At 39.8% G+C, this 23,388-nt stretch overlaps 2 protein-coding genes across 2 annotated transcripts; both read left to right on the top strand.

The window, feature by feature from the left end:
• The first annotated feature begins 462 nt into the window (after positions 1–462).
• On the top strand, positions 463–2,023 carry prr18 (proline rich 18). Its single transcript, XM_088933939.1, has one exon. The coding sequence runs from the start codon at positions 622–624 to the stop codon at positions 1,411–1,413; it is 792 nt and encodes a 263-aa protein (XP_088790065.1). The 5' UTR covers positions 463–621; the 3' UTR covers positions 1,414–2,023.
• Positions 2,024–7,301: 5,278 nt separating this feature from the next.
• On the top strand, positions 7,302–23,260 carry LOC148820180 (uncharacterized). Its single transcript, XM_088934203.1, has 7 exons — positions 7,302–7,313; positions 8,217–8,336; positions 10,890–11,045; positions 13,681–13,767; positions 15,902–16,037; positions 16,446–20,790; positions 23,195–23,260. Exons 1-6 carry the CDS (start codon positions 7,302–7,304, stop codon positions 16,862–16,864), a joined length of 930 nt encoding a protein of 309 aa, XP_088790329.1. The 3' UTR covers positions 16,865–20,790; positions 23,195–23,260.
• The last annotated feature ends 128 nt before the right edge of the window (positions 23,261–23,388 follow it).

Below are 23,388 nucleotides of genomic sequence, written 5' to 3'. Positions count from 1 at the left end.
AAAATAATGCATTGCCTCCTAAAAACAATTTGAGAACTGTGAGCTTCAATTCTCAACATCTTGTTAAGGGAGAAATTATTAAATGCCATTTGCAAAAAAAAACAGTTTTTTTTTACTCTAGAGTCGCCTTTGAAATCATGCCAATATGTGCAATAGCTTTTTCATGTTTAATAATGTCTGATGAAATGCTCTTAAATATGTAAAGTGATTTTTCCCCAGTCTCTCTTAAAATGTGAATGTGTTGTGCTCTGTAGGCTATCAAAGTGCAGCTAAAATCAGACTGTACTCTTCTCCCTGGATTACAAAGAACTTTATAGCCTTCTGCTGAAAAGAATAAATTCCTGGACTGTGACGAAGCATTGTGCAGTACCTGGCATCTCAAACATGTTTCAAGACTCCAGTTTGACCACGCCTTCTGAGCCGGGTTATAAAAGCAGAGAGCAGACACACGCTTCTCAGCATAACAGGTTACAGACAATGGGATTTGAGTCAAGTGCTTATTTTTATTGACGATGAGTCGGCAGCTACAGTTCTTTTTCTACGTTTCAATCGACATTTTTTACGCAGAGTTCCTGCCATATTTAATTTCACTCTGTTGAATATTTGTCTGAGAAAAAAAAAATGCCTTTTCCACCGATCAATCTGCACCAGCGCATGAGTTCTCCAGGGAAGGAGTTGTTCAGAAAGAAGAGGTCCAACGTCGTGCCTCCACAGTCTCTGCACGGTAAAGCCCGGGACGAGAAAGAGGCGGAAAATGAAAGGTTTTCCAGCTCCTGGCCATCAGCAAACCTGAAAGAGCTGGGTGTCCATCCTCAACCGAGGAGCAATCGTCAAACGCCCAGAGCGCCTGGAAACCTTGGAGTGGAGTGCAAGACCTCCTGGCTGACTTTGCCCAAACCCCTAGCGAGCTCCTGCGACAGTATGCCAGTCTCAAGCTCAGGGGAGTCTGCAGTTCGGAAAAGCAGCAAAAATTCCTCCCGAAGCTCTCTCGTGAAGGACGGAGTCGAAGAAGAAATTCATTTCTCCCTGAGCCTCACCCCAGAAGCAATCCTGGTCATCCAGAAGCGCAACCTGGAAAAGCAGCTCTTGGCGAAGCAGCAGAAATGCGCCGTGCCTTTTGTGTCTTCAGACTCGCGGCACAGGCGGCCGCTTCCTAGCAAAAGAGCGCCGGGCGCTAAAAGTACCGCTGCTGTCGCCAAATGGGATAGCCACAATGACATCAGGACGCTTGTTAAAGTGTCCCTGTTGAATGATCAATATAAATATGACGACGTGGAGTATGAGGAAGAAGACTGTGATGTCGATGAGACTGTTGTGAGGAAATGTAAAGAGTGGCTGGAAGGCGTTGAAAATGCAACTGCTTTGGGAAAAGTGGACAAATTGGCGACGTTGCCGCATTTAAATAGCTGCTAACAACAGAAAGCACTCACTGACGCAGTGATTTTCTGTTCAGAAAACTGTTACTAACCTAGAGGTTTTGACGGCGTGGCGTATGCAGGCTAAACAAACAGATCTAAAGGCACCTCACAAAGCAGCCAGTTGTCACCGCGCGGTATTTAATTCTGATGTATGAGACCTATTGAGGTTTAATTTCTATAACAGAACGAGTCCAGCTGCAAAATACATTTTATAGCAGCAGCTTGAAAGCAGGTCTTTTGACTGGAATTATGAAAATGCGTAAAATAAAAACCCATTCATTGTCTTAATACCCGTATGCGTCTGCGCAAAATATTCAATATGTTGTTCAGCGTAGCAGAGAACAAAAGCCAACAGAACATTAAGCTTAGACGTGCACTCAGGCGACATTTTTCCAGTTTGGTTTGGCAATCCTGCATAAAGGAGTTTCAATGTTACAAGGGGTGCCGAGAACAGATGTCATTGTCTAGTTAAAACGTTGTATATACTGTAAATAGAAAGCGATGTTTTGTACAATATATTTATTGTTAATAATTGTTTTCACACGTGTAAATTCGTTTTTTTCTCAGTTTGTAAACTGTCCAAAATAAAACGAAAAGTGTCTTAATATTTTGAAATCTTAACCCATTTTAATGGGAGCAGGGTGGGGAATCTGAGACAATGTTACTGGCTCGTTCTGTAGAATTAGAACTGTATCAGAACAAAAGCTCGTTAACAATGGCCAAACAAACGCGGTTCATGGATTGTGCGCAGTGTCCTCACGGTTTTTTTGGTAGTAGATTTATTGTTGCACAACACGATCGTGAACGTTTTAGCATTTGTTTGTTCTTTTTCTTTGTGGTACATTTTCTAGATTGGGCGTACTGCCAGACACAAGCGTTCAAAACGTTCTTTAATTGGGTTACCGAGATGATCGTTAACGTTTGTATGAAGAAAAAAAAACATTTTGCATGCAAATCCCCTCAGGTATCGGGAAATGCACAAAAGGTCCTTGTAACTATAGCCCTTCACGTGCCAATCCCATAAAACTAATTCCTGCTCCCCTGCTCAGTATTTCTTTTTGCATATACTGTAGTTTACTTTCCTTGTGGATCCTCTCCATAGCAGAAGCCTTACAAGAAAGGCACAGAGCTGAATCCACAGTATTGTCAACTGAATAGAAGCAGTATAGCTGAAGGGGTTATTGCAGATGTACTAATTGTTTATTTTACATGGTAACTGCTGTCTATGAATTATTACAATTAACAGCTTTTGCACACTAAAAACATAAATACTGCTAAAATTGCTTTACTGTATTTAAAACTGCCTCCTTGCAAATTTTTAGGTGATGGTGACAGGTTAAGAGACACTTGGCACTTATGATCTAACACCTGTTACTTCTGGACTGGCATGCTGCCAGTGAAACAGGTTTGTTTTTTTGCAGCATTGTTTTTCCAGCTCTTTCAAAACAAAATTAAAAACTAAAAATGCAAGAGATAGCTATTACAGATATTATACCAGTGCAGAATGCATACTGAAACCAGATACCTGTTAAAGAAACCCCATCCTGCAAAGCAGAAAGCAGTACAATCCAAACAATTAAGCGGTCACCTTTTCTTTAAAGAGAACCTGTTGACTCTGCATGATGTTAGTCGTGAAGTGGCTCCTGTTTTAACACAATATTAAAGTATTGCATTTTCATAATGTTTTATTTTATTGAATTTCTGGAGTGATTATGCATTATTTTTGTCTGCTTAGTTTCACACTAAAGTACGAAAACCAGATTTCATGCAACCTGTTATTTCCTCAATGCACTGCAATGCATACTCTGATCAGAGGTTCAGTTGGCTTGGTTTCAAAACGAAGAAAATAGGTCGAACAGATCTTTAACTGAAAACGCAGTTTGGCTAGCCTGTTCTCCCCATGGCAACACCTTCTTAAACACTCCATGTTGCAGGGGATAATTTAACCCAGGCATAGTTCAGCCTCTCCTAAGCACATTCGTGTGGTGCCTTCTGTTTAGATAGACTTATTAAATGACAATATTGAAAACCTGTTTTTTCAAAGGTCGTATTTCTTTTGAAAGGCTTTTGCCTATATATTTGAAAACCCAATAATTATTATTTTCTTATTTTCCTTTACTATCATAATGTAATATCCATATTGTGTATTTCTAAAGCATAAAGTTAATGAATTCTGGTTATTTTAAATACATCCTTACATTCATTTTCTAACTGTTTTATCCAGCACATGGTTGTGAGGGAACAGAGCCTATCCTGGCAAGCAACGAGCAGAAGGCAGGATATACTCTGGATGGGACGCCAGTCCATCACAGGGCACACATAGGCACAGACATTCACACCAGGGCTGATTTTCCCAGAAGCCATCAGTACGTCTTTGGACTGTGGGAGAAAACTGGAACACCCGCAGGAAAGCCATACGAACATGTGAAGAACATATAAAGTCCGTGCACATAGCAACCCAGGGATTGGGCCTCTGCGAGGCGGCAATTTTAACCACTGTGCTGCCCCCATTTTAAATCCTTTCAACAAAAAGAAGCTCCAACAATACAGCAGACTGACGATGAGAAGTGAAACGGTTCATTTTTACATACAGTATGACACAAAATGACTCTTAGAATTGAAAATAAAATACAGGACAACCTTGGTTATCACAGAGACTGATTTAAAAAGAAAATATGCAATGCAAGTTTGGGCTGATTTATCAGCGAACATACATACTAATCAAAGGTGAGCAAAAACATACAAAAACAAGAACAGTTATGAATGAGAAAAGGACATTTGGCCAGTCTAATCCTTTATGACTTAGTAGCTAGTTGATTCAGTTAACTATTACTTGCAGGATTGTTGTCAAATTATCATCATTATTATGCAATTATTAATGAAGAATTATCTAATAAACCACTACTTTCATAATTATATAACAGCGATGAGGCCCTCATCTAAAGATGGACTTGGAGACATGTGTGTTTCTAAAGTTACTGGAGATGTTTCAATTGAAATTTCCACATTTCAGTTGTGCAACTGCCCAGCACTGTACTCATTCATCAAGCTAAACACTAATAACTCATGCCCATCACAGGGCTGGAAAGTTCATTATTTAACACCTTAAATTTTCTTTCAGTTTTTTAAATTTATTTGCAGGAGATAAACTGTTCTAAATAATTGTAAATCCTTTCCTTTTTTTAATCGGAATGCTCTTCCTTCACAGAGGCACTTTGTCATTTACCTGTAATGTATGATATTTTGATGATGCTTTAAGAAGTTTTATCTTAGTTCATACTAAGTCCAGTCCAGTTTCTGTTGGCACATGGGGCTCATTATTTTTAATTTCTTTGGACATATCCCTATGATGAAGGGTAATACAGAGTAATTGGTCAGATACAATGGTAGAAGTAGTTATTCATCTTATTATTAGTTGTTGTAAGTTATTATTGGTTCCTATTAGAGAAAAAATATATTTTGTTTATTTATACACCTTACTTATTTTTGAGTAAGCACAAAATCCATTCAATTAAAAACCTGCACTCTTAAATGCCAACATATATATGTTTGCAATTTCCCTCACGGGATCAATAAAGTATCTATCTATATGTTAAGGACCACAAGTGTTAACTCTGATATTTCATTTTCGAAGAAAATGAACAGCTGAACAGCAGTGAATATGCACATGGTAATTTGATCATGCTCGCAGTAAAACCTGTAATTACTTGTGCACAGGAACAGTGAGTTCTTCTTAATAAAAACGTGACCAGTGCATTCTGGGGGATCTCCTTGTTTTGGCTACGGCGGAGTTCCAGTGTAAGTGTTGCGGAGAGTCGTTTCTTGAGATTTATGCTAATTCTCTCAGCTAGCGTTATGTGCGTCAGGGAATTATTCTGTCGGGGTTTTGTGGTAAGTCCGTAAAAGCATTAAAACGATCGATACAGTAGTCTTGCGAAATGCGTTTTAGCGCGTCTCATTACAGTGTGCGTTTGTGTGGTGAGAATCCAATGATTATGCTCACCCCACTTGTTTTTCCGTCAGTTTAACATTACTCTTAGAAGTGTCTGGTTTCCGTTTGTAAAATGTTTGTTTCGAAAACATGTAGTTACGTTCAGTAAGTATAATAATAACTACAACAACTCAAAGCATCCTAATTCTAATATTGCAATATTTGTTATTTGTTAAGTAATACGAAGCGCAGCGCAGGACAGAATAAAATAGTTGTAAGCATAGTAATTCACGATAATGCAGTTCAAACAGGAGTAGTTTTTCACCGAATTTGTTGTAACGTGTTCAAGACAACTTAACCGGAGACTGAGCAGTGATCAGTGTGAAAGAAGAAAACAATGATATCAAGAAGCCGTGAGATCCATCAGAAAAGTTCTCTGCCCTCTCTTCTGAATGCTTACCTCCCACCTGAGTGCAAAAAACAGGTAAATGTGGGAACTGCTCTTATAGAATAGCTCATAGCATGTTGACTGTTCTGTTGTTTAGAATATTTTTAATAGTGTAACGAATACGCCCCTGTGCATAACAGGAATGTTGGCCGCCCGGGCTGTGGAAGGTCTTCTTTAGCTCAGCCGGCAAGTCCCCTGTTGAGTGACGCTGGAGATCCGGGTTCGAGCCCTGGTGGTGAGGGATGAGCCCAAGAAACTGAATTCGCTACAATATGTATAGGTTTAACGTTCTTGCTTTATTACCACTTTTAATTAGCTTGAAAGGTGCATCTGATGGCTAAACTGGCTTCTAGGTGAAGTCTGCTACCTGGGAGCACAAAGTCAATGGGGAACAGATTGAAAGGCTTAAGCCACAGGTTCTTTACGTGATTATGACTATAAGGATTTCTGCATCCACCACTGCTGCAATGGCACGGACTGCAGCAATAGGGTGCAAATAATGTTTTGAACTGGAATTGGTTTGTCCACAGGTACCCAGTACACAAACAGTACCCCACCTCTGTCTGACTAAAGCATTGTGTTTCCTTCCCTTTCACAGTGCAGTGTGGGACTGTTGCACAGTTGCACTTCTTTTACACAGAAGAACCATTGATTCAACTGAATGCCTTGGATGGGGTGGGGGTGGTCTGTTTTCTTATTGGCTTTTATCATAGTCTGAGTTTATAAGATCAAACCCTTGGACGTCATGTGTGTCCATCAAAAAGCAGGAGAGAGCAGCTGCTAAGGTGGTCGTCTTGGTTACAACTGGCAACACAGACCCCCCCTCCCTATTTTCTCTTTTACTCTGAAGCACAAGGGCTGAACAGCAATCTCACTTGCATGCATAGCTTTACATTGGAAGACAAATCGGTTTCATTGATTGGGGAGTAATCTGTGTGCTTTCTGTTTTCAGTTCTACACTCAATAGCTTTCAGTATGGAGCCTATCTGAGGGGAGTCCAGAATGCTCTCAGTAAGATGATAGGGATCATTTACAAAAAGCAGAGTTGGTTGGCTGCTTAAAAATTATTCACAGCTATTCTTTGGAAAAGACAAGATAATTGCGGCTCAGGAGGCCTTTTTTGCCTGCAGTATTACTGTGGCAACAGCGCTTATAAATACCATTTGGTTCTGGTAGCTATTGTGCAGACAAAACTTGCACTTCCTGACAGAGAGAGCTCTAAAGACAGCATTTTGTGGTAGTCAACTGAAGAATCACACTCAAGGAGGTCAGCAAAAGGAGCATTTGTACCTTGTTAAAAAGAAATCGTGCTCATATGTTACTCATCTGAAACCAGTATTGAGGGAACTGTTAAATACTACATACCTTTAGGATTGTCTGGCTTCTGCTCAAGGTAATAGTATTACAGTATTCCAGGAAAACTGTTTTTCTTGCGTTTAGTCTAAGACGAGGTCAGCTCAGTCTGACACCTTTATTTCTATTTAGATTTTAAGAAACTTCCAAAATGGAAGACAGTGTAAAAAAGTAACACTTGTTTTGTATTTCATTTACAAATCCAATTAGCACATGAATTATACCACAGGGGATTTTTAGAAACTAAATGTTCTAGCAGAATCTTAAGTATGTTGGCCAGAAAGAAAACACAAAGCCTGCTAATTAATTTGCTATTCAGAGACTTCTGAAGAGCACTTGAGAGAAAGGAAAGTAGCTCACCAAATGTAAAAGACAATTATTATCAGAATCTCCTGAGCCTTTTGCAGTGCAAAATGAATGCCTCTCAGCTAGACATGCACATGGATTGAGATTTAGATCTGTGGACACATTTGTTTCGGAAAACATCAATTTACTGACAGTAGAAAGACTTATAAGTCTTTGCACTGGTGTAAATGTTTTTTTTAAATTATTTTAATTTCTGATGTTGCGTGATAGGAAAAGAATGAAATTTCTGTTACCAAAGGGTGTGAAATTGCAAAAAGATGTCAGCGAATGAATGTTTTAAATAAACTTTTTCTGTCTACAAAAGTGAAGGGCAGAGCACGCATTGAATATTAATTACCTGGTTCAATGTTAAAATTGTACCACGTGTCAAAGTCTTTAAAAAGAAAGATACTTGTTTGATGGCCTCCAACAGTGACAAGTCACCAATTGTATTACATTTTTTTCTTATGTAGCAGCAGGAATGCTTTTGAAACTGTGAAAGAAGCACGTACACACACTATTATTTTCACTTATTCTACCTAAGCCGCAAGTATCCTTACTTCTCAAAAGGAATGTGCAAATTAAAATTGGGCTTTGTCTGAGACTCTGAGAGTCTGAGGTTTTGTGTGTTAATGTGTATCAAAGCTTCCTTATAACCCATCATTTTTTTCCTCTGAAGTGACATGACTAGTTCTTTTTGGCAACATTTTTTGTCTCACAGGGAGATGAAAAACAGCAGGTTAAGGAGAAGAAGAGAAACCATGGGGACGATTTCTTGAAAAATCCCAAAGAGGAAGAAGATGATGAAGTGAAAGTCATGAAGCAAGTCATGCTTGACCAGGTAAATAGAAGACAACATGCCCCAGACTAAGACTGGGAACACCCGCAGGACTGCTTGCAAAGCCTCCCATTTCTAAAAATGGAATCAAGCAAAAGCAAATTTTGCTTTTTGCAATTTTCTAGATCCAAAAAGCACTGAAAACCCTGATATGTAGTGTACATTTACTGTCATTACAGTGAGCTACCTGTGTGTCAGCAATCTGTGGGAAAGGCTCATTTGCTTTAACTATAGAACATGCATAGTTTAAGTCAAAGCGACATGACTCAGATGTCATTTTCAACACCTTTGCCATGTTTTGTCAATTTTACATCACTTCTGTGTGAAATGGGGCTTTCCTTTTTGCTAAACCCCTATTGTAAGACTGATCCTATGCATTGATTTTACCTGCCTCTTGTTTGTTGTATTTCCCTTGACCTTGGTTGTTGCTGCTGTTGAGCAAGCAGCACAGATCAGATGTTCAGTAAAGGGCTTGTTCTATGTGAGGCTATCAATAAAAAAAGCCACACACATAAAACCACAAACTAACAAATGCAGGAACCAGGAAGAAGGCATTACCAGAACTACTTAGACAGTTTTCCAGGCCAGTATTATTTGATTATGATTATTTCCACAGGTGATAATCTTTGACCATTGTGCCACCACAAACCAACACATGAAAGTGGAGATTAAAAGCTCATCTCAGTGGAGACCTTGTTGAATTTGTACAGTTCAAACACCAGTGTAGAACAAAAAGACAGCCTTTTGGCTACGGCTGACCTTGTTGAAAAAAGAAAATAAGAGTTCCTTCTCTGAAATAATGCACATTTGGCTTATGCAAATTTCTCTCACCTGCTGTAGTAGCCAGAACCTCTTTCCAGTCAATGAGCCATGCAAAGTGATGTTTCCTTATTTGAAACTGTGGATCCCAGAGTTTAAGTGGGATCAGCAATTAGGAAAAACAGAATGCAGGAAACTGTCATTGTACATTGTGGAGATATTGTATCACTGGAATACCCAGCAACAAGGACAGTTAGTTTTTGGATTCAAATTCCACCAGATGTCTTTCAACAGAGGCTGCTGGTTTGTGGTCAAGAGGGTTGGGAGTTGCACCTACCCTTTGTTTGCAGCCTACAATGAAAAGATAACAGACATAAGTTATCCTTCACTCTGGGACTGTATCATTACTTTGGGACGTTATTATGAAGTGTTCCCCTTTTCTGAAAACATCAGCAACACTAAATGATGCCGGTATCAGCCATCAGTGTGTCCTGTGCATTCAGAATAGCAATCTCAAAGCAGTCTTGATTGTGAAAAGTGTAGTGGTGGTATCATTCTTTCTTCTGCATAGATTGCTCGGGCTTATTCATAATACCATATCTTTATTAAAATTTTGTTGTCAGGAAAGCTAAGCTTCTAAGAAAGAAGCGAAAAGTGCATACTTATTAATCAGTATAAAACAGCATAATTGAATCAAACTAATACAGCCTCTTCTGAATATTTAGTTACTGAGTCTGGAAAATGTGTTATTGAAAATATATTTCATTTCTAAAGTCTTCATTGCAGAATAAAGAATAGAAAATGTGAAGTACTTTTCCATTAAGCCTCTCTCTGTGGGTTTGTCAGTTAGGCTAAAAATAGCAGAAGAGCAGATCCTTAATGCTAACAAAAATCAAATTACTTATTGGTGTGAAGATATCAATGCTGTATCATAGCAGCTATCAGGCACAGAGGCTGTGACTGCTAGCTGTTTTACTTCCAGGAATGCTTCGCATATAAATTCATGTTAGAAAAAAAGTGTTGACTTGTAAAATACTTTCTCAGTGAGAAAGGTCCAGTGGGAAATTGCAGATGCCTTTGTCTTTGCCCCTTTTCCCACAGGTTCATTTGAGTTTTATTAAACCTCTTTCTACTTTGCTTGGCACACTCCGTTGGAAAATAAACCCTTTTCAGCTTCTCCTGTGCAGTCCTGGTAAAGCCTCTGTAGAGTGGAAAGAAAGAATGAGATGTTCCCTGCAGAGCTGCTACAAGTGATAGGTCACTGTGTCCTTCAGTCTGTACTGGGCATTTGATTTCACCTCCTCTATCGATTTCTGTTGTCCTGCTTTATATTTAACAAATCTCGGGGCAGTTCAAGCTGCATTGTTGCTGTGAAGATTATTCATCCCAATATCACCTGACTATAACAAAAATGATTTAATAAGATGATCAGCTCCTTTCAGAAGGAAATACTGCTGCAAAACGATGGACGTTTTAGCTTCAGTAAATCAGAGTTTGACCTTTTCCTTTTTCTCGCCTGTTGCTGCTGCTACTACATGGCAAGATCACTGACTTTTTCATCAGCCCATGGTTAATGTCTCAGCATCCAGTTTTAAGTCATATTAACCCTTGTATCTTATGAACACCAAGTTGTTTTACTTTGAACATTTTTTCAGAATATCTTTGTCCTCCTCTATATTTCTCTGATTTTTTTGTGTTCAAAAAGTTAATGTTTTGCTTCTGTATAGTTTTGGTTAATACTGTGGTCTGACAAGGTTGGCCTTTGAGCTTTGCGGGGTGCTTTTTATTGTCTCCCAGCGCCACCTAGAGGCTTACAGGAACCTGCACCGGCTCCGAGATGCGATGTATCTCCACTACTCGGATTTGTTGAAACAGAAGATCCAGAAACAGAGGAAGGAGATGAAGCAACACGGTCTCACTGCCCACAAACCCACAGAGAAGCCGAGAGGACAGGTGAGAAAACTGTCAGTAGAAGTGGTGTGAAAAGTGTGATGTGATGTGAAAAAACTGAAAGGCATTAAAATCTGTAATATTTTCTTCCATTTAGTGTTTCATCCTGAAGAAATCCCAGTGCTCTACATGTATTATTACACAATGTACTTCCTATATTTAAAGAAGAAAACAATGAAAAAGAATAAGATAAATATTTAATGTGAAAAATAAGTGGACATTGTGATTTCATAAATATTCTAAGCCTTTGCAGTGGCAAACCTGAATTTACAGTAGGTACACAAAAGTCACACACTTAATTGAGTGGACTCTGTATGTAATAATGGTGGTTCCCATGATTTAAAAATAAATACTTAATAAATAAAGAATCAAGGAAGAAGACCAAGGAGCTTTAAAAACAACTCGGGAATAGAGTTGTACCAAGGCACATATTAGTAGAAGAGTATAAAACACTTAAAAACCACCTTAAAAAGGAAAAGGCACTGGGACAGTGCCTAGATCAGGCTGTTGCTCCAAACTGAGAAACTGACAAGGGATGTCATGTGAGGCCAGTGTGGACTTTTGTCTAATGTGAAGTGTTACATCTGACACAAAGCTAACCTAGTGCTTCATTCAATACTGTCCCTATTGTCATGCATTGTGGTGGCAGTATAACGTTATTGTTCTGCTTCTCAGCAAACTGGGAAACTTGTCAAGACTGATGTTAACATGGATGGAGCAAAGTACTGGCAAATCATGGAAAATCCTGCTTCAGATCTAAAACTGGGACAAACATTCACCTTTTGGAAGGGCAGTAACCCAGAGTTCAAGGCCAGATTTCAAGTTACACTGAAGTGGCCCAGGATAAGGAAAAGCGGACTTCAGTGGTAAAATGACATTTTAAATGATTGGCCAGCAGGTGGAGATGTTTGCCAAGTTTTTTAATATGTAATTGTTTTAATCGCGTTCACTGACACTGAAGGTAAATTGTGGTACTTTTAATATTAGAAATTGTTTTTTTTTCTTCTGAAATCTCTGCAAAAAGCAAAATGTCTAATTGTCACATTAATATTTACTTTTTTACTGCCTTCAAACCTTAGAAAAAATAGTTTAGTAATCCAGTTTGATTCTTGTGTTCTAGTATTCATTCATATTGAGTTATTAACTACAGATTTTTGTTTATTGCCTTAACCCTTAGTGCTCATAAGCGTGAAGGTGGGGCAACTTTAAGCTTTCATTTCAGGAGAACCTTACAAATGATAAAAGCAGCACTTGAGAAGTTGCACCTCTCACTTCAGACTATGGAAATGTGCTGGGTGGAGGAGGTTCCCATCCTGCTAGTATGCGCAAAAAGGCTTTTGACTGAATCTAATCCCAAATACACAAAACTGCCAGATCAACAGTTCAAATCAAAGTTCTTGACACCTTTGCCTTCATCCTGGCTTTCTATTACTAGAAAACTATCAGGAGGGAAAAGGTGTTTTGAGTTTCAAACCAAAGTGTTCTTCACAAGGATATTACTTAGATCATTAAAAAGGCAATTAGCAACTAATCCTTTGAGTCATGCATTTCCCTTAGCTGTTAGGATGTAGACTCATCAAGATCAGAAGAAATTCTTGAAAAAGCTGATAAGATGTATAGTAGTTCTTGATCCAGGCTGAAGTGTTGTTTTACAGCATAAGATGCATCTAAAGTGCATAATTATTCATGTTGATTTGCCCCCTTTTAAATGGCTAATCTAGACCAATAAATGTATTCTCGTGTTTAGAAAATAAAAGAATATGATAGACGCACATCCTTTAAACTAAAAGCAGATATTTTCAATGATTTCTCTTGGGTCAAATACGGAATATGAACAACTTTTTAAACTGAATAATGTTAATATTGTTTTTTTTAAGATGTTCATCAGTAGCTCAATTCTTATATTCTGACTGCCTTACACAGCCTGTGTCTGGAATTTAATTTCTTTAAATGTATTTTAGAAATCATGTCACACTAAAGATACAAAATGTAAATGTTTATTGTTTAGATTAGTAACTCAAATTTTAAATTCTGACCGTCTAATGCAGCATGTACTGTATCTGCAAATTTATTTTTTTCGCTTAGATTTAAACTACTTTTTTCTTAAACTGAATGTAGAGAACACTTACTTTTTTAAAGCTAAGGATCTACGTTCTCAATCGGGCATTTTCTAAAAGCTTGCGATTAACTTTGACTTTGTGCGTGTGATTCTGACACTAACCTTTTGCGTAAGTAAGTGGAAATGTTGATAAAAGGCTCAGAATCTTGTCTTCTCTTCCTATAAAAGGTATAGGGCTTCAGTAGACGGTAATTGCTCTTTCTAATGACGTCGGTTTAAGACGAAGATAAAAAAGACTAAGTTTATGGGCCTGTCAGCAGGAATCCTTTGGTACAAATTGCAGGGCAAATGAAACAGCCTGTTGTTTCCCCAGCTTGGTCGAGAGGCTCTGTCAAAGCCACAGAGATGGGGCAGGACCATCAGGCAGTGTTGAGAACACCTGCTGGGTCCTAATTGGTCCCCACTCTTGTTAATGGCTTCCTGTGGCTGCATGTTTACTTGTCATTTGTTCTGTGCTTTCTTTCCCAGCTACTGAAAGACTCACTGCTGACTCTCTCTTTATCACCTCCCCTCTCTCAGACAGTGTCAGGACAGAGACTGGCCTTTTCCACTCTTTCTCACGATGACCAGTACCTGCAGTCCATCCCTAAATCCAGCTTTTACTTGGTATGTCATGCTCTGCAGTGTAATTATTTATTGCATATCCTTACGTATAAATCATAATTTGGTAAGAAATGTTTCAGAACATCATAAAAACTGTAAAAGTAAATAGTTAAAGTGTCCACTGTAAGTATTGGGACAGTGAAGTCAAAATTGCTATTTTTGCTGTATACTCAATTAATTCGGATTTGAGATACAAGAGAAATATGAGGCATAAGAACAGAATGTAGCATTTTATTTCTGTGTTTATATATTGTACCATTATAGAATAATAGCACTTCTCATGTTCAACCCCGCCCATTTCAGGTGAGCTTAAGTATTGGGACAAGTGGCTGCCAGGTGTTTCTTATTGGTCAGGTGTGTCCTGTTGCACTGATTGTGCACGAAGAGCTGTGAATGTGTAGGGTTGGATTCAGCCTTTGCTCTTCCTTTTAGTGTCTGCCTTTGAAGTCAGTAGGCCTGCTCCAGCATAGAGAACTACGAAAAAAAAGCAAGCATTTGGATGCTGAAAGAAAAGAAGAACTCTAAAAGAGCCACAGCACAGAAACTGGGTTTAGCAGAATCAACCATTCAGAATATCGTGAAGAAGAAAGAAACCACTGGTGTATTTAGCAATTATCAACAACCAGGTCAGCTGAGGAAAACAACTGCAGTTGACGATAAAAAAAAATTGATCAGATCTGTGAAGAAAGGCTCTAAAACAACCGTTACTGAAGTCACCAGCAACCTCCACAGTGCAGGGGTGAAAGTATCAAAAGACTTCACAGAGCACAGAGCATGTAATAATATTTCTAATTGCTAAAAAGAACAGAGCTAGCAGATTCCTGGAACAAAGTGTTACGGACAGATGGAGAGAAAGATGAACCTCTACCAAGGTGATGGCAAGGGGAAAGTGTGGAGAAAGGAATGAAACGCAGATGATCCCATGCACTTCATTACCGAAGCATGGTGGGGGTAGTGTCATGTCCTGGGCATGCATGGCCACCTCTAGAACTGGCTCACTCGTCCTTACTGATGAAGTAACTAGCTCTTGTAGCAGCAGATTTCAGAAGTGAAACATCTTGTCTGCCTGTGTACAAGAAAATGCCTCTAGACTCATTGGCAGGGGCTTCATCATGCTGCAGTACAGTGACCCAAAACATACGTCCAAACCAATCAAGGAGAACATCAGGGGAAAAGGGTGAAACGTCTTAGACTGGCCATGTCAATCTCCTGATTTCAGTCCAATCGAGCGTGCATTTCACTTGCTGAAATAGAAACTGAGGTCAGAAACCTCCAAATCTAACAGTAACTGAAAAGGACTGCAGCAAAAGCTTGGAAGAGCATCTCAAAAGAACAAGCCAAGAGTTTGGTGTTGTCACTGGGCTGTAGGCTTGATGCGGTTATTGCATTCTATGGATTTCCAACCAAATACTTTTATACTTTTTATTAAAGTTTTATCCTACTTTAATTTACTCTAAGTTAATTTGTTCCAATACTATTACTATTCTCGCTATCCCAATACTTATGCTCACCAAAATTGTATGGGTGGTATTACTCTAAAATGATAAAGCATATATGCACAGAATAACCCAGAAATAAAAGGTGATGTTCTGTACTTTTGCCTGATATTTATCTTTTTATCTCAAAACCAAGTTGCTTGAGTACACAGCAAAAATATCAATATCAATATTGGCTCCACTGTTCCAATACCTATGGGGGCAAATAGGATTTGCACCATTAGACGTTATTGTGTGCCATTAGTTCCACAGGAGATTGCATGGAACTGTCAGAGTGCTGCCTTGATTTCTCTGTCCTTAGCAAACGCCACTGAAACTATGTTCACATCTGCGGTATAAGAAAGGTTTTCAATGTGAATGTGAAAACGTCTCTTCTGTTTTGCTAATCCATGTATAGTAGTAAAGGGTTGTTTTCTTATGGGATTTTTTTACATTTTTGTTCCATGGCTTTAGTTTGTGTGCAACAAATAGAGGTCAATTCACATAGTTTTGGAAGGTGTTACTTGTAAGTGAAGATTCTCGGCAAAAAACCTTTTCTTTCTGCTTTTCCGCATGGAATTGACCTCCACTTGTTCCTTTGCTTCCCACAAGCTCACATGGCTCCCTGCTTCAAGCCCTTTAGTTTGTGTGCTTCATTTCAGATTGTAGATCTCCAGAACCACTTGACCAAATGTGGGCTTCTGAAGACCAGACAGGATCATGAGGAATTCTGGATGTTAGCGCAGCAGTACCAGCACAGAGCCCAGAAGAAGATAAAACTCCAGGATATTCGAAAGAGTTGAGTGTCATTGATGTATTAATTCATGTTGGTGTATACACAGTAGTGTCACACAGACAGGTGCTGTACTTCAGTAGCTGATGAAGTGGTCACCTCCAATATATAAGACAGTTTTGGATCATTAGGGATTTGTAGGACTGAACGAAAGATGTAATCTACTATCACATTTATAATTTTTATTATTATAGATGTTGGTATTTTTAGTATATGTGAACAGAATCTGTAATATTATTACAAATGTAAAATAAGCAGAAAATATTTTAACGTGTAACAATATACTTGTTTGATGGCATCACATTTAGACTGAACAATTTCAAAATGCAGTACTAATTATTTAGTCATGGTTTATGGCACTTGCGCCGTATGGTTGTGTGACTCTCAATTAAATTGCCAATTTTTTTTGACAGTGGTTGCGCACAAATCTGCACCAAATTTTACTCTAAGAAAAACCATCCAAGATGCACAAGGTCAGCCAAAGATGGGTCACTTCAGCCAGGCTGAAAAAAGCTTCAAGGAAAAAGTAAGTAACGGAAAGCATAGTGTTCAAGTCCTTCATACTTCCAAATCTACTAAAGCGATAAGACGGCTCCTTTCATCAGTTCTTCTGAATTTATCCATCTATCCATTTTCTAAACACTTCACCCAGTCCAGGTTCATGGGGAATCTGGAGCCTATCCTGGCAAGGAATAGGCGCAAGTTGCGATACACCCTGGATAAGACGCCAGTCCCTTGCAGGGCACACACACTCACCAGGGCCATCTTTTTCCAGAAACCAATTAACCTTCCAGTATATCTTTGGACTCTGGGAGGAAACAAGAGCACCTAGAGGAAACCCATGCAAACATGGGGAGAACATCCAAACTCCACACAGATAGGACCCCATTTCCCAAGTCCCAGCACTGTGAGGCGTCGATGCTAACCACTGTGCCTCCCCATCTGAATTTCTATGATTTTGTATTATTTTATAGTAGTTCAGAGGCTCACTTTGAAGATTAAAGTGTTTAGTCATGTACGTTACATTCAATAAAACTTAATTTTGAGATGGTTCATAGGGAATACTGAAATCTTCCACTAATATTTATGGCAGCCAGTGTAACTTGTTCACAAATTTTATATTCTTTTGGAGGGAAACAAATTGGGGATAACATAGTGAAGAAGCTCTTCGTTTGGATAGGAAATAATTCAGCACCATCTGCTCGCTGCCGTCTTCTTTGCCCGCGTGGAAGGGAAGGGTCAGCACGACGTAGGGTTGTGAGAAGTGGGGTCTGTGTGCAGGTGCTGTCGGAGAGTGGGGAAGCCTGTGGGTTTAAGTCCCTCTCTGCCCAGACCTGCAGCTGTGTCCAGAAGGGACGGTCTTCACACTGGGGAGTAAGGAACACAGCTCCCTCTCAGCCCTCTACACATGGCACTGCCCTTGGGAGTCCTCCAGCACAGGCCGATATACGGCCAGCTTTCCTGGTGTACCGCGTGCACCGGGGAAGGGTTAGATCTTATGATGTCGAAGCTCAGCAGCTCCGTCATCCGAGTTTTAAAATTAAATCAATTCCCCCCTCACCGGAATGTCGGGAGTAAACAAGCAAGGGAGTCGGATCTGGTTTTCAAGCATCTTGCAACTTGTGGGTTTCTTGATCACGTTCAGGCAAATGCAGTGTGTTTGTCAGGTTTTGTTGGCAAGCACACTTTTATCATTCTGAGCAGGAACGAATGTGAGCCTGAGTCTTGTGGAACAGCATGAAACAGAAGGAAGCCAAGTTTGATTTTTTCCCTTTCACGTTAGAAAATTTGAGTGGGTTTTTAGGGTATGGAAACGCATATCGCGTCATTTTTTTTTTTTAACGTTGAGCACTCAAGCTCCTTAAAGGTGCTTTACAAGTGGCTTTTTCCTAATGCTTCCCGGTGTGGGGAGGATTAGTTAGGCTGTCACCACACCGCGAGAAGGCTGGACAGTCTTTCATCCTGGCCCTGTCTAAAGCCGACCGCATGGGCCCCTGTTTGCCCTGCTGCCCAGGACAAACACCGCTCCCCTCACTGCCCGTTACCATCAGCACTGCTGGAAAAGAGGAGATTGTTCACAAAATGGTGAGATAACCAAATAAAGCTGGATCAGTAACCACTTTTACAACTAGCACAGTCAAACATCGCCCAAGTTAAAATTTCCAGGTCATTAAAGATGAGAAAAGCACACTGGGCATTTGATAAATTGGATTTTGGTGTCACTTGTTTTATAAGTAGTTTATGCCTTTCTTTAAACATAGTTTAAGTACTTAATCGCCAAATAAAGCATTTTTAGCTTTTTGTTATCTTACTTTAAACAGCCACTCATCTGAAACACTTGATTTGAGCTGCCTGGCCTCCTAAAATGATTACCGTCAGATAAAATGTGTATTATAGGAAAGCAAATACCAGAATAAAAGCATATCCCTGTTCTTAAATGATCGTGGATCAGCAGAAGGATGTTGAAAGAAGGTGGATATTCAGTGTTCCTCTGCTGCAGTACAGTATTAATGCAGCTGCGTTTGTCAGAGGGGTTCTAACTCTGTTTAGTAAGAGCGTGTATGATGTTAGGAAGGGCGTGTAACCACTGCAGGTGCCTGGATGTCAGAAATTAGGACAGCGGCTAGAAGAGTAGCAGAGGCTTGTGCCGACAAGTATTTCATTCGTGCGAATTCTCACTGCCTCACCGACAGACATGGCTGCATGACGATAACACTCTGTCCTGCCCTCCGCACATGACATTCCTCAAGCCTCTGGGAAAATGCCTTCGAACTGCTTTAAAAGGACAGCCAGTAAGGCTATTTCACATGTTAAGAAGATGAAAAGAGCAGGGGAATATTATGTCTAGAAAGGCAATTAACTGAAGTTTTGTTTTGTGATCAATGCTGTTGAAAATTGTACACGCCTCATTTTTTTAGGTGAGGGGGTAAGAAGTTATGCTTAGGAGGTTTAGAAAATATTCCAGAATAAGTGAAAGTCTGCTTTGAATATTTCATGCACGTTGAATTATACACAATATTGGTAATGTGGTGTGTAACATTTGCAGAAAAAACTTGGGGAAGCTTTCTTTCAGAAGAGGACTAACAAAAGCTGATGCTTATAGTGTGTGTATCAATACATATTACAATGCCCTTTAACTTTTGGCCTTGTCAATATGACTTATTACTATACCTAAGGTAAACTAATAGTCTTCACACCTTAAATCCATGTGTTTCACCTGCTTTGCTGTACCTTTAGCAAGATTTTCTCTTAGTTTTGTATTAGATCTGCTCCTGCCTGGTTTGTGTTCTCCTGTTACCTGCTGCATGGTGCTGTGAGTAAACTGCCTCCACTTAGGAGCCCTTTCAGCTGAGAGTTGTCACCCAGCAGCCAAAGTGTGGCAGCACAGTGGTGAGCAGTGTTATCAGGTGTTAGCTGCAGTGCTCTCAGGCTACCCTTGAGAAGTAGCACATCATTAGTAATATATTAACAACTAAATGTGCACTTTTGCAGGTCACATCCTAAACAGGGCAATCAGAAAATAGTCTTCCCAGCGAATATTAGCTTTTCTATTAGAGTCTTCCTGTGTGTAAGATGAAAATATTTTGTACCGTAGTGGTCTTCAGGAAATCCAGTTATCATGGAAGCAGACAGTTTGAACAGACCTGGAGAAATTTTGCATTTAACATTACATGGACCTAAGTAATTTCATATCATTCCCACCTACACTTGTCAACCCATGCTGAATTCTTAGGTGGGCTTTTTTGATTCATCTGATCCCCAAATTATGTGCAGTCTCTGTTTAAGTGGGTTTGGTTCCCCTGTACTAAACCTAAGACCCCTGTGACACTACAATTTAGTGACTCTACAACCCAAACCTCCTGGCATCTCAAAAATGATCTGTATCAAAGAGATTCTAAATGTATTAATTAACTTCTGGGTTTTAAGGCACTTTTGTACTGAATTTACAAAATGTTTGTAAAAATGTAAAAAAACATTTAATAAACTTTTCACGGATTTGATTTTTTGTACCTGTAACACCATTGTTAGAAACTATTGGATTCTTCATTTTGTTAGCTCCACCATTTTATCACTGATTAATAGGAGGCTTATTTTAGGAAAACAAATACTTCTAAAAATAAATTGCATCTATTTTTCAAAACCGCTTTTCACAATCCATTAAACCTAACTTTGTTTTTTACTCACACTCAATAAACCTAGGTGAGAAATGACTGCCGATAAGATCACTTTATTGGCCATATACAATTTCTTGTACTAGGAATTTGTCTTTTCACAGACCCCAGCTTGCTCTCCATGAGACACACGGACAGGGAGAGAAGCTTGGGGTCAGAGCTCAGGGTCAGCCATTTATACGGCGCCCCTGGAGCAGTTGGGGTTAAGGGCCTTGCTCAGGGGCCAACAGCGTATGATTCCTCTGCCAGCCGTGGGATTTGAACCGGCAACCTTCCAGCCACAGGTGCAAATCCTTAGTCACAGAGCCACCGCACTGATATAATTGGCACAGATCAAAAACTAGTCAAAATGACTGGAACTGGAAAATTTAAGACTGTCAGAAAAGCTGCCTTATAAGAAACTAAGTCACACCATCAATTTATTGTGAGTGGATTTTTTTAATGCTTCTCAGTCCTGTTTACTGCCATTTCTGTGCTGGCCTCTATACAGAATACTCATTCAGAGAAAGCAGATTGTGAAGGCACCACCCATCAGCATGGCAAACACGAGAGGGAACAGGACGAAATTGAGCAAATGTTTCCCAAGGTAAGTGTCAAACCACAGGCAGTGTAATCCCTCTTAACCGTGGCTCTGTGAGGCAAACACACCTGCCTGCTGCTGGGAATAATCTCCTCTTTCCTCCCTGGGCAATTGCCAAGCGAGAGGAGTGGAAAAGCTAGTTTCTTTTAGAAGTCGCAGGAGGTCTCTGATATTCATATCAGAAATCGTAAAGATGTCGGCAGCAGGTAGGATTCAGGTTACCTGTGTAAAAATCCATAAACTGAGATTAACTGCACTAAAAAGTAAATAAGAGACTATTAAACCTTTACCAAATTTTATTTTAGAGTGGCATGTTTCTAAAGAGCTGTAATTTAGACAAGTAAGCATATGTAGGTCAGTTCTAATTGACCAGCCATCCATTTTCTAACCACTTCATCCAATACAGGGCTGTGAGAACCAGGGTCTATACTGGCGGGCAATGGGCACAAGGCAGGACACACCCTGGACAGGACGCCAGTCCATTACAGGGCACACACAGACACACACACTCACTCCAGGGCAAGTTAACCTACCAGCATGTCTTTGGACTGTGGGAGGAAACCGGAGCACCCAGGGGAAAACCATGATGGCACACCAGAAACTGAACCCTGGGCCTCACTGCTATGAGGCAGCAATGCTAGCCATGGTGCCACCATGCCACCCTGTACTACACACTGTGACCACCTGGGAAAATCTTTTGAGGTATTTTCTGCCTTTTGTACAAAGGAGAATCAATACTTAAAGGTAATATAATTCTGAAAGTATCAACATATAGTACTGTGGCCACTCTCTGTAAATCCACTTTTGCATAGTTACGGATATGGTAGAAAGACAGAGCCTGTTTGCCAACCTGCAATCATGGAAAGCAAACATCACTAAAGCAGAGCTGAGGAGGAAGGGGAAGGAAAACAAGCGAGGATGAATATCGGCTTCAGAGGCACGCTGGGACTGAGGGTTCATTTTGTCACACCTCACTGTCAAAGTCAAACTGTGCAAACAGACACTCGGGCTGACATGAGAGAGAGCTGTGAGGAAGACAAACACCACTGAGACTAGTGGGCAGGAAAGCTGGCAGAGGCATTAGTCATTGGCAGGATTGTTGCCCTTTCCTGACACCTCAGGGATGAAATATGGAAAACACTTTGACTTAGCTTCCAAAAATCCATCATGCGGAGTCAGGCTACTTTGTGTGTCACAACCCTCTCACAGAAGGCAGTGTTGTCTGTGTGCATGTGGGAAACACTGACAGAGGATTCAGGGAGGGGCTTTTGACCCCTAGAACTGCATTTGGATTTTTTTAAATAATAAATCTAGACAAACCTTCGGCCATTTAAACTTAAACATATTGTAACGGTTGTATTGTTTCATATGCCTTGTATTGAGAAAGCATTCTGATAGTTATGTTTTTCATCCAAAATCTTACGATGAATGTTTTGAGTAAAAAAATATTTCCTTGAACACCGTTGGCTTTATCTATTGTTACGTATACCCACTTCAAAGTGAATAAATTAAGAGGCAGGTTACACTGTGGAGGGGATGTCATGGAGAAAAAGGAGTGTCAGGCCAACTTGAGTGCCTTCTGTCAAGATGTGCACAGCTTGTAAACTGTTGTAAGGAGGTATAATATGAAAACGAATCTGTTTTTACAATACATTTAAAATTGCGTTTAAAAGTAGATTTATGGAAGAGTACTGGTACAGTATAAACACTTGCCGACTTGCCGGGATACTGTGCGAATGATTTAATAAAAGTAAGGAGTCAAACGCCAAACGCATTCTATCCCAGTCATCTAGAAAGATCGTCCAGAAAGGATGTAAAATGGTTAGAAAATGAGAAAATGAATTCAAATGAATAGCCTGGCTCTGAGTGACTGAGCGTGTTGTAAAACCTGAGTGACTGCACTATGAGAAAGCAGGTGGGGGAGCTAGAACAGACACCAAGAAGAAAACCTTCACACCTCTGCTGTCCTTCTGAATGGCTCACTGTAAGGTTATGGAAAACAAGCTGCCAGTGTTGACACCTTGAAACACAGGACAGCAGAGCCTGGTCAGGAATACTGGCCTCCGCTGTGGGGCTGGTAATTGGTTTCATTCTGCTCCGCTCCCTTTTGTATGCAATTGACAGACTTGATTGGATGAGTATCCTGCTTTCTTTTAGCAACAGATCCCTTCCAGCAGTCGGATCGTTCATGGGTTCCTCTCACTATAGGTTTTGTTCACAAAGAATGCTTTTTAAGACTGAAACACGATTGGCCCATCAGCAGTGATGTATGCTCCCCACGAAAGGATCGACATAAATTTATCTCGCATAAAGATAAAAACAGCTATTTTATTATACATCCTTTTTAAAATTTAGGAGCTTAAGGATTTATTTATATATCTAATGGTTTATCTTTAATCTTTCTCAACAGTTAAGGGTCCCCAAGTTTTTTACACTTCAGCCAGCCTTTATGGAGCAGTACAAGGCAATCCATGCGGTATGTATTTTGCATTATGTTGAATTTTAACGTCCGCTTTTGCCTACAGCCACCAGCCTTATTTGTGGACAATTTACTGATGTTCACTGATTGAAAATGTGGAACAAAATTAACAATTCAAATATATT

This window comes from Atractosteus spatula, chromosome 15 (genome assembly GCF_055471065.1).
Source record: "Atractosteus spatula isolate fAtrSpa1 chromosome 15, fAtrSpa1.hap1, whole genome shotgun sequence".
Lineage (NCBI taxonomy): Eukaryota > Metazoa > Chordata > Actinopteri > Semionotiformes > Lepisosteidae > Atractosteus > Atractosteus spatula.
Note: the sequence above shows the minus strand (reverse complement) of the source record. Positions and strands in the feature narration are given on the sequence as shown.

Bases quoted from the DNA above. Each gene is read 5' to 3' on its own strand.
- LOC148820180 (XM_088934203.1), top strand. The intron at 8,337-10,889 runs GTAAATAGAAGA...ATTGTCTCCCAG, and splicing joins AGCAAGTCATGCTTGACCAG to CGCCACCTAGAGGCTTACAG. The intron at 16,038-16,445 runs GTTGAGTGTCAT...TTTTTTTGACAG, and splicing joins ACTCCAGGATATTCGAAAGA to TGGTTGCGCACAAATCTGCA.
- prr18 (XM_088933939.1), top strand. From the start codon at position 622: ATGCCTTTTCCACCGATCAATCTGCACCAGCGCATGAGTTCTCCAGGG.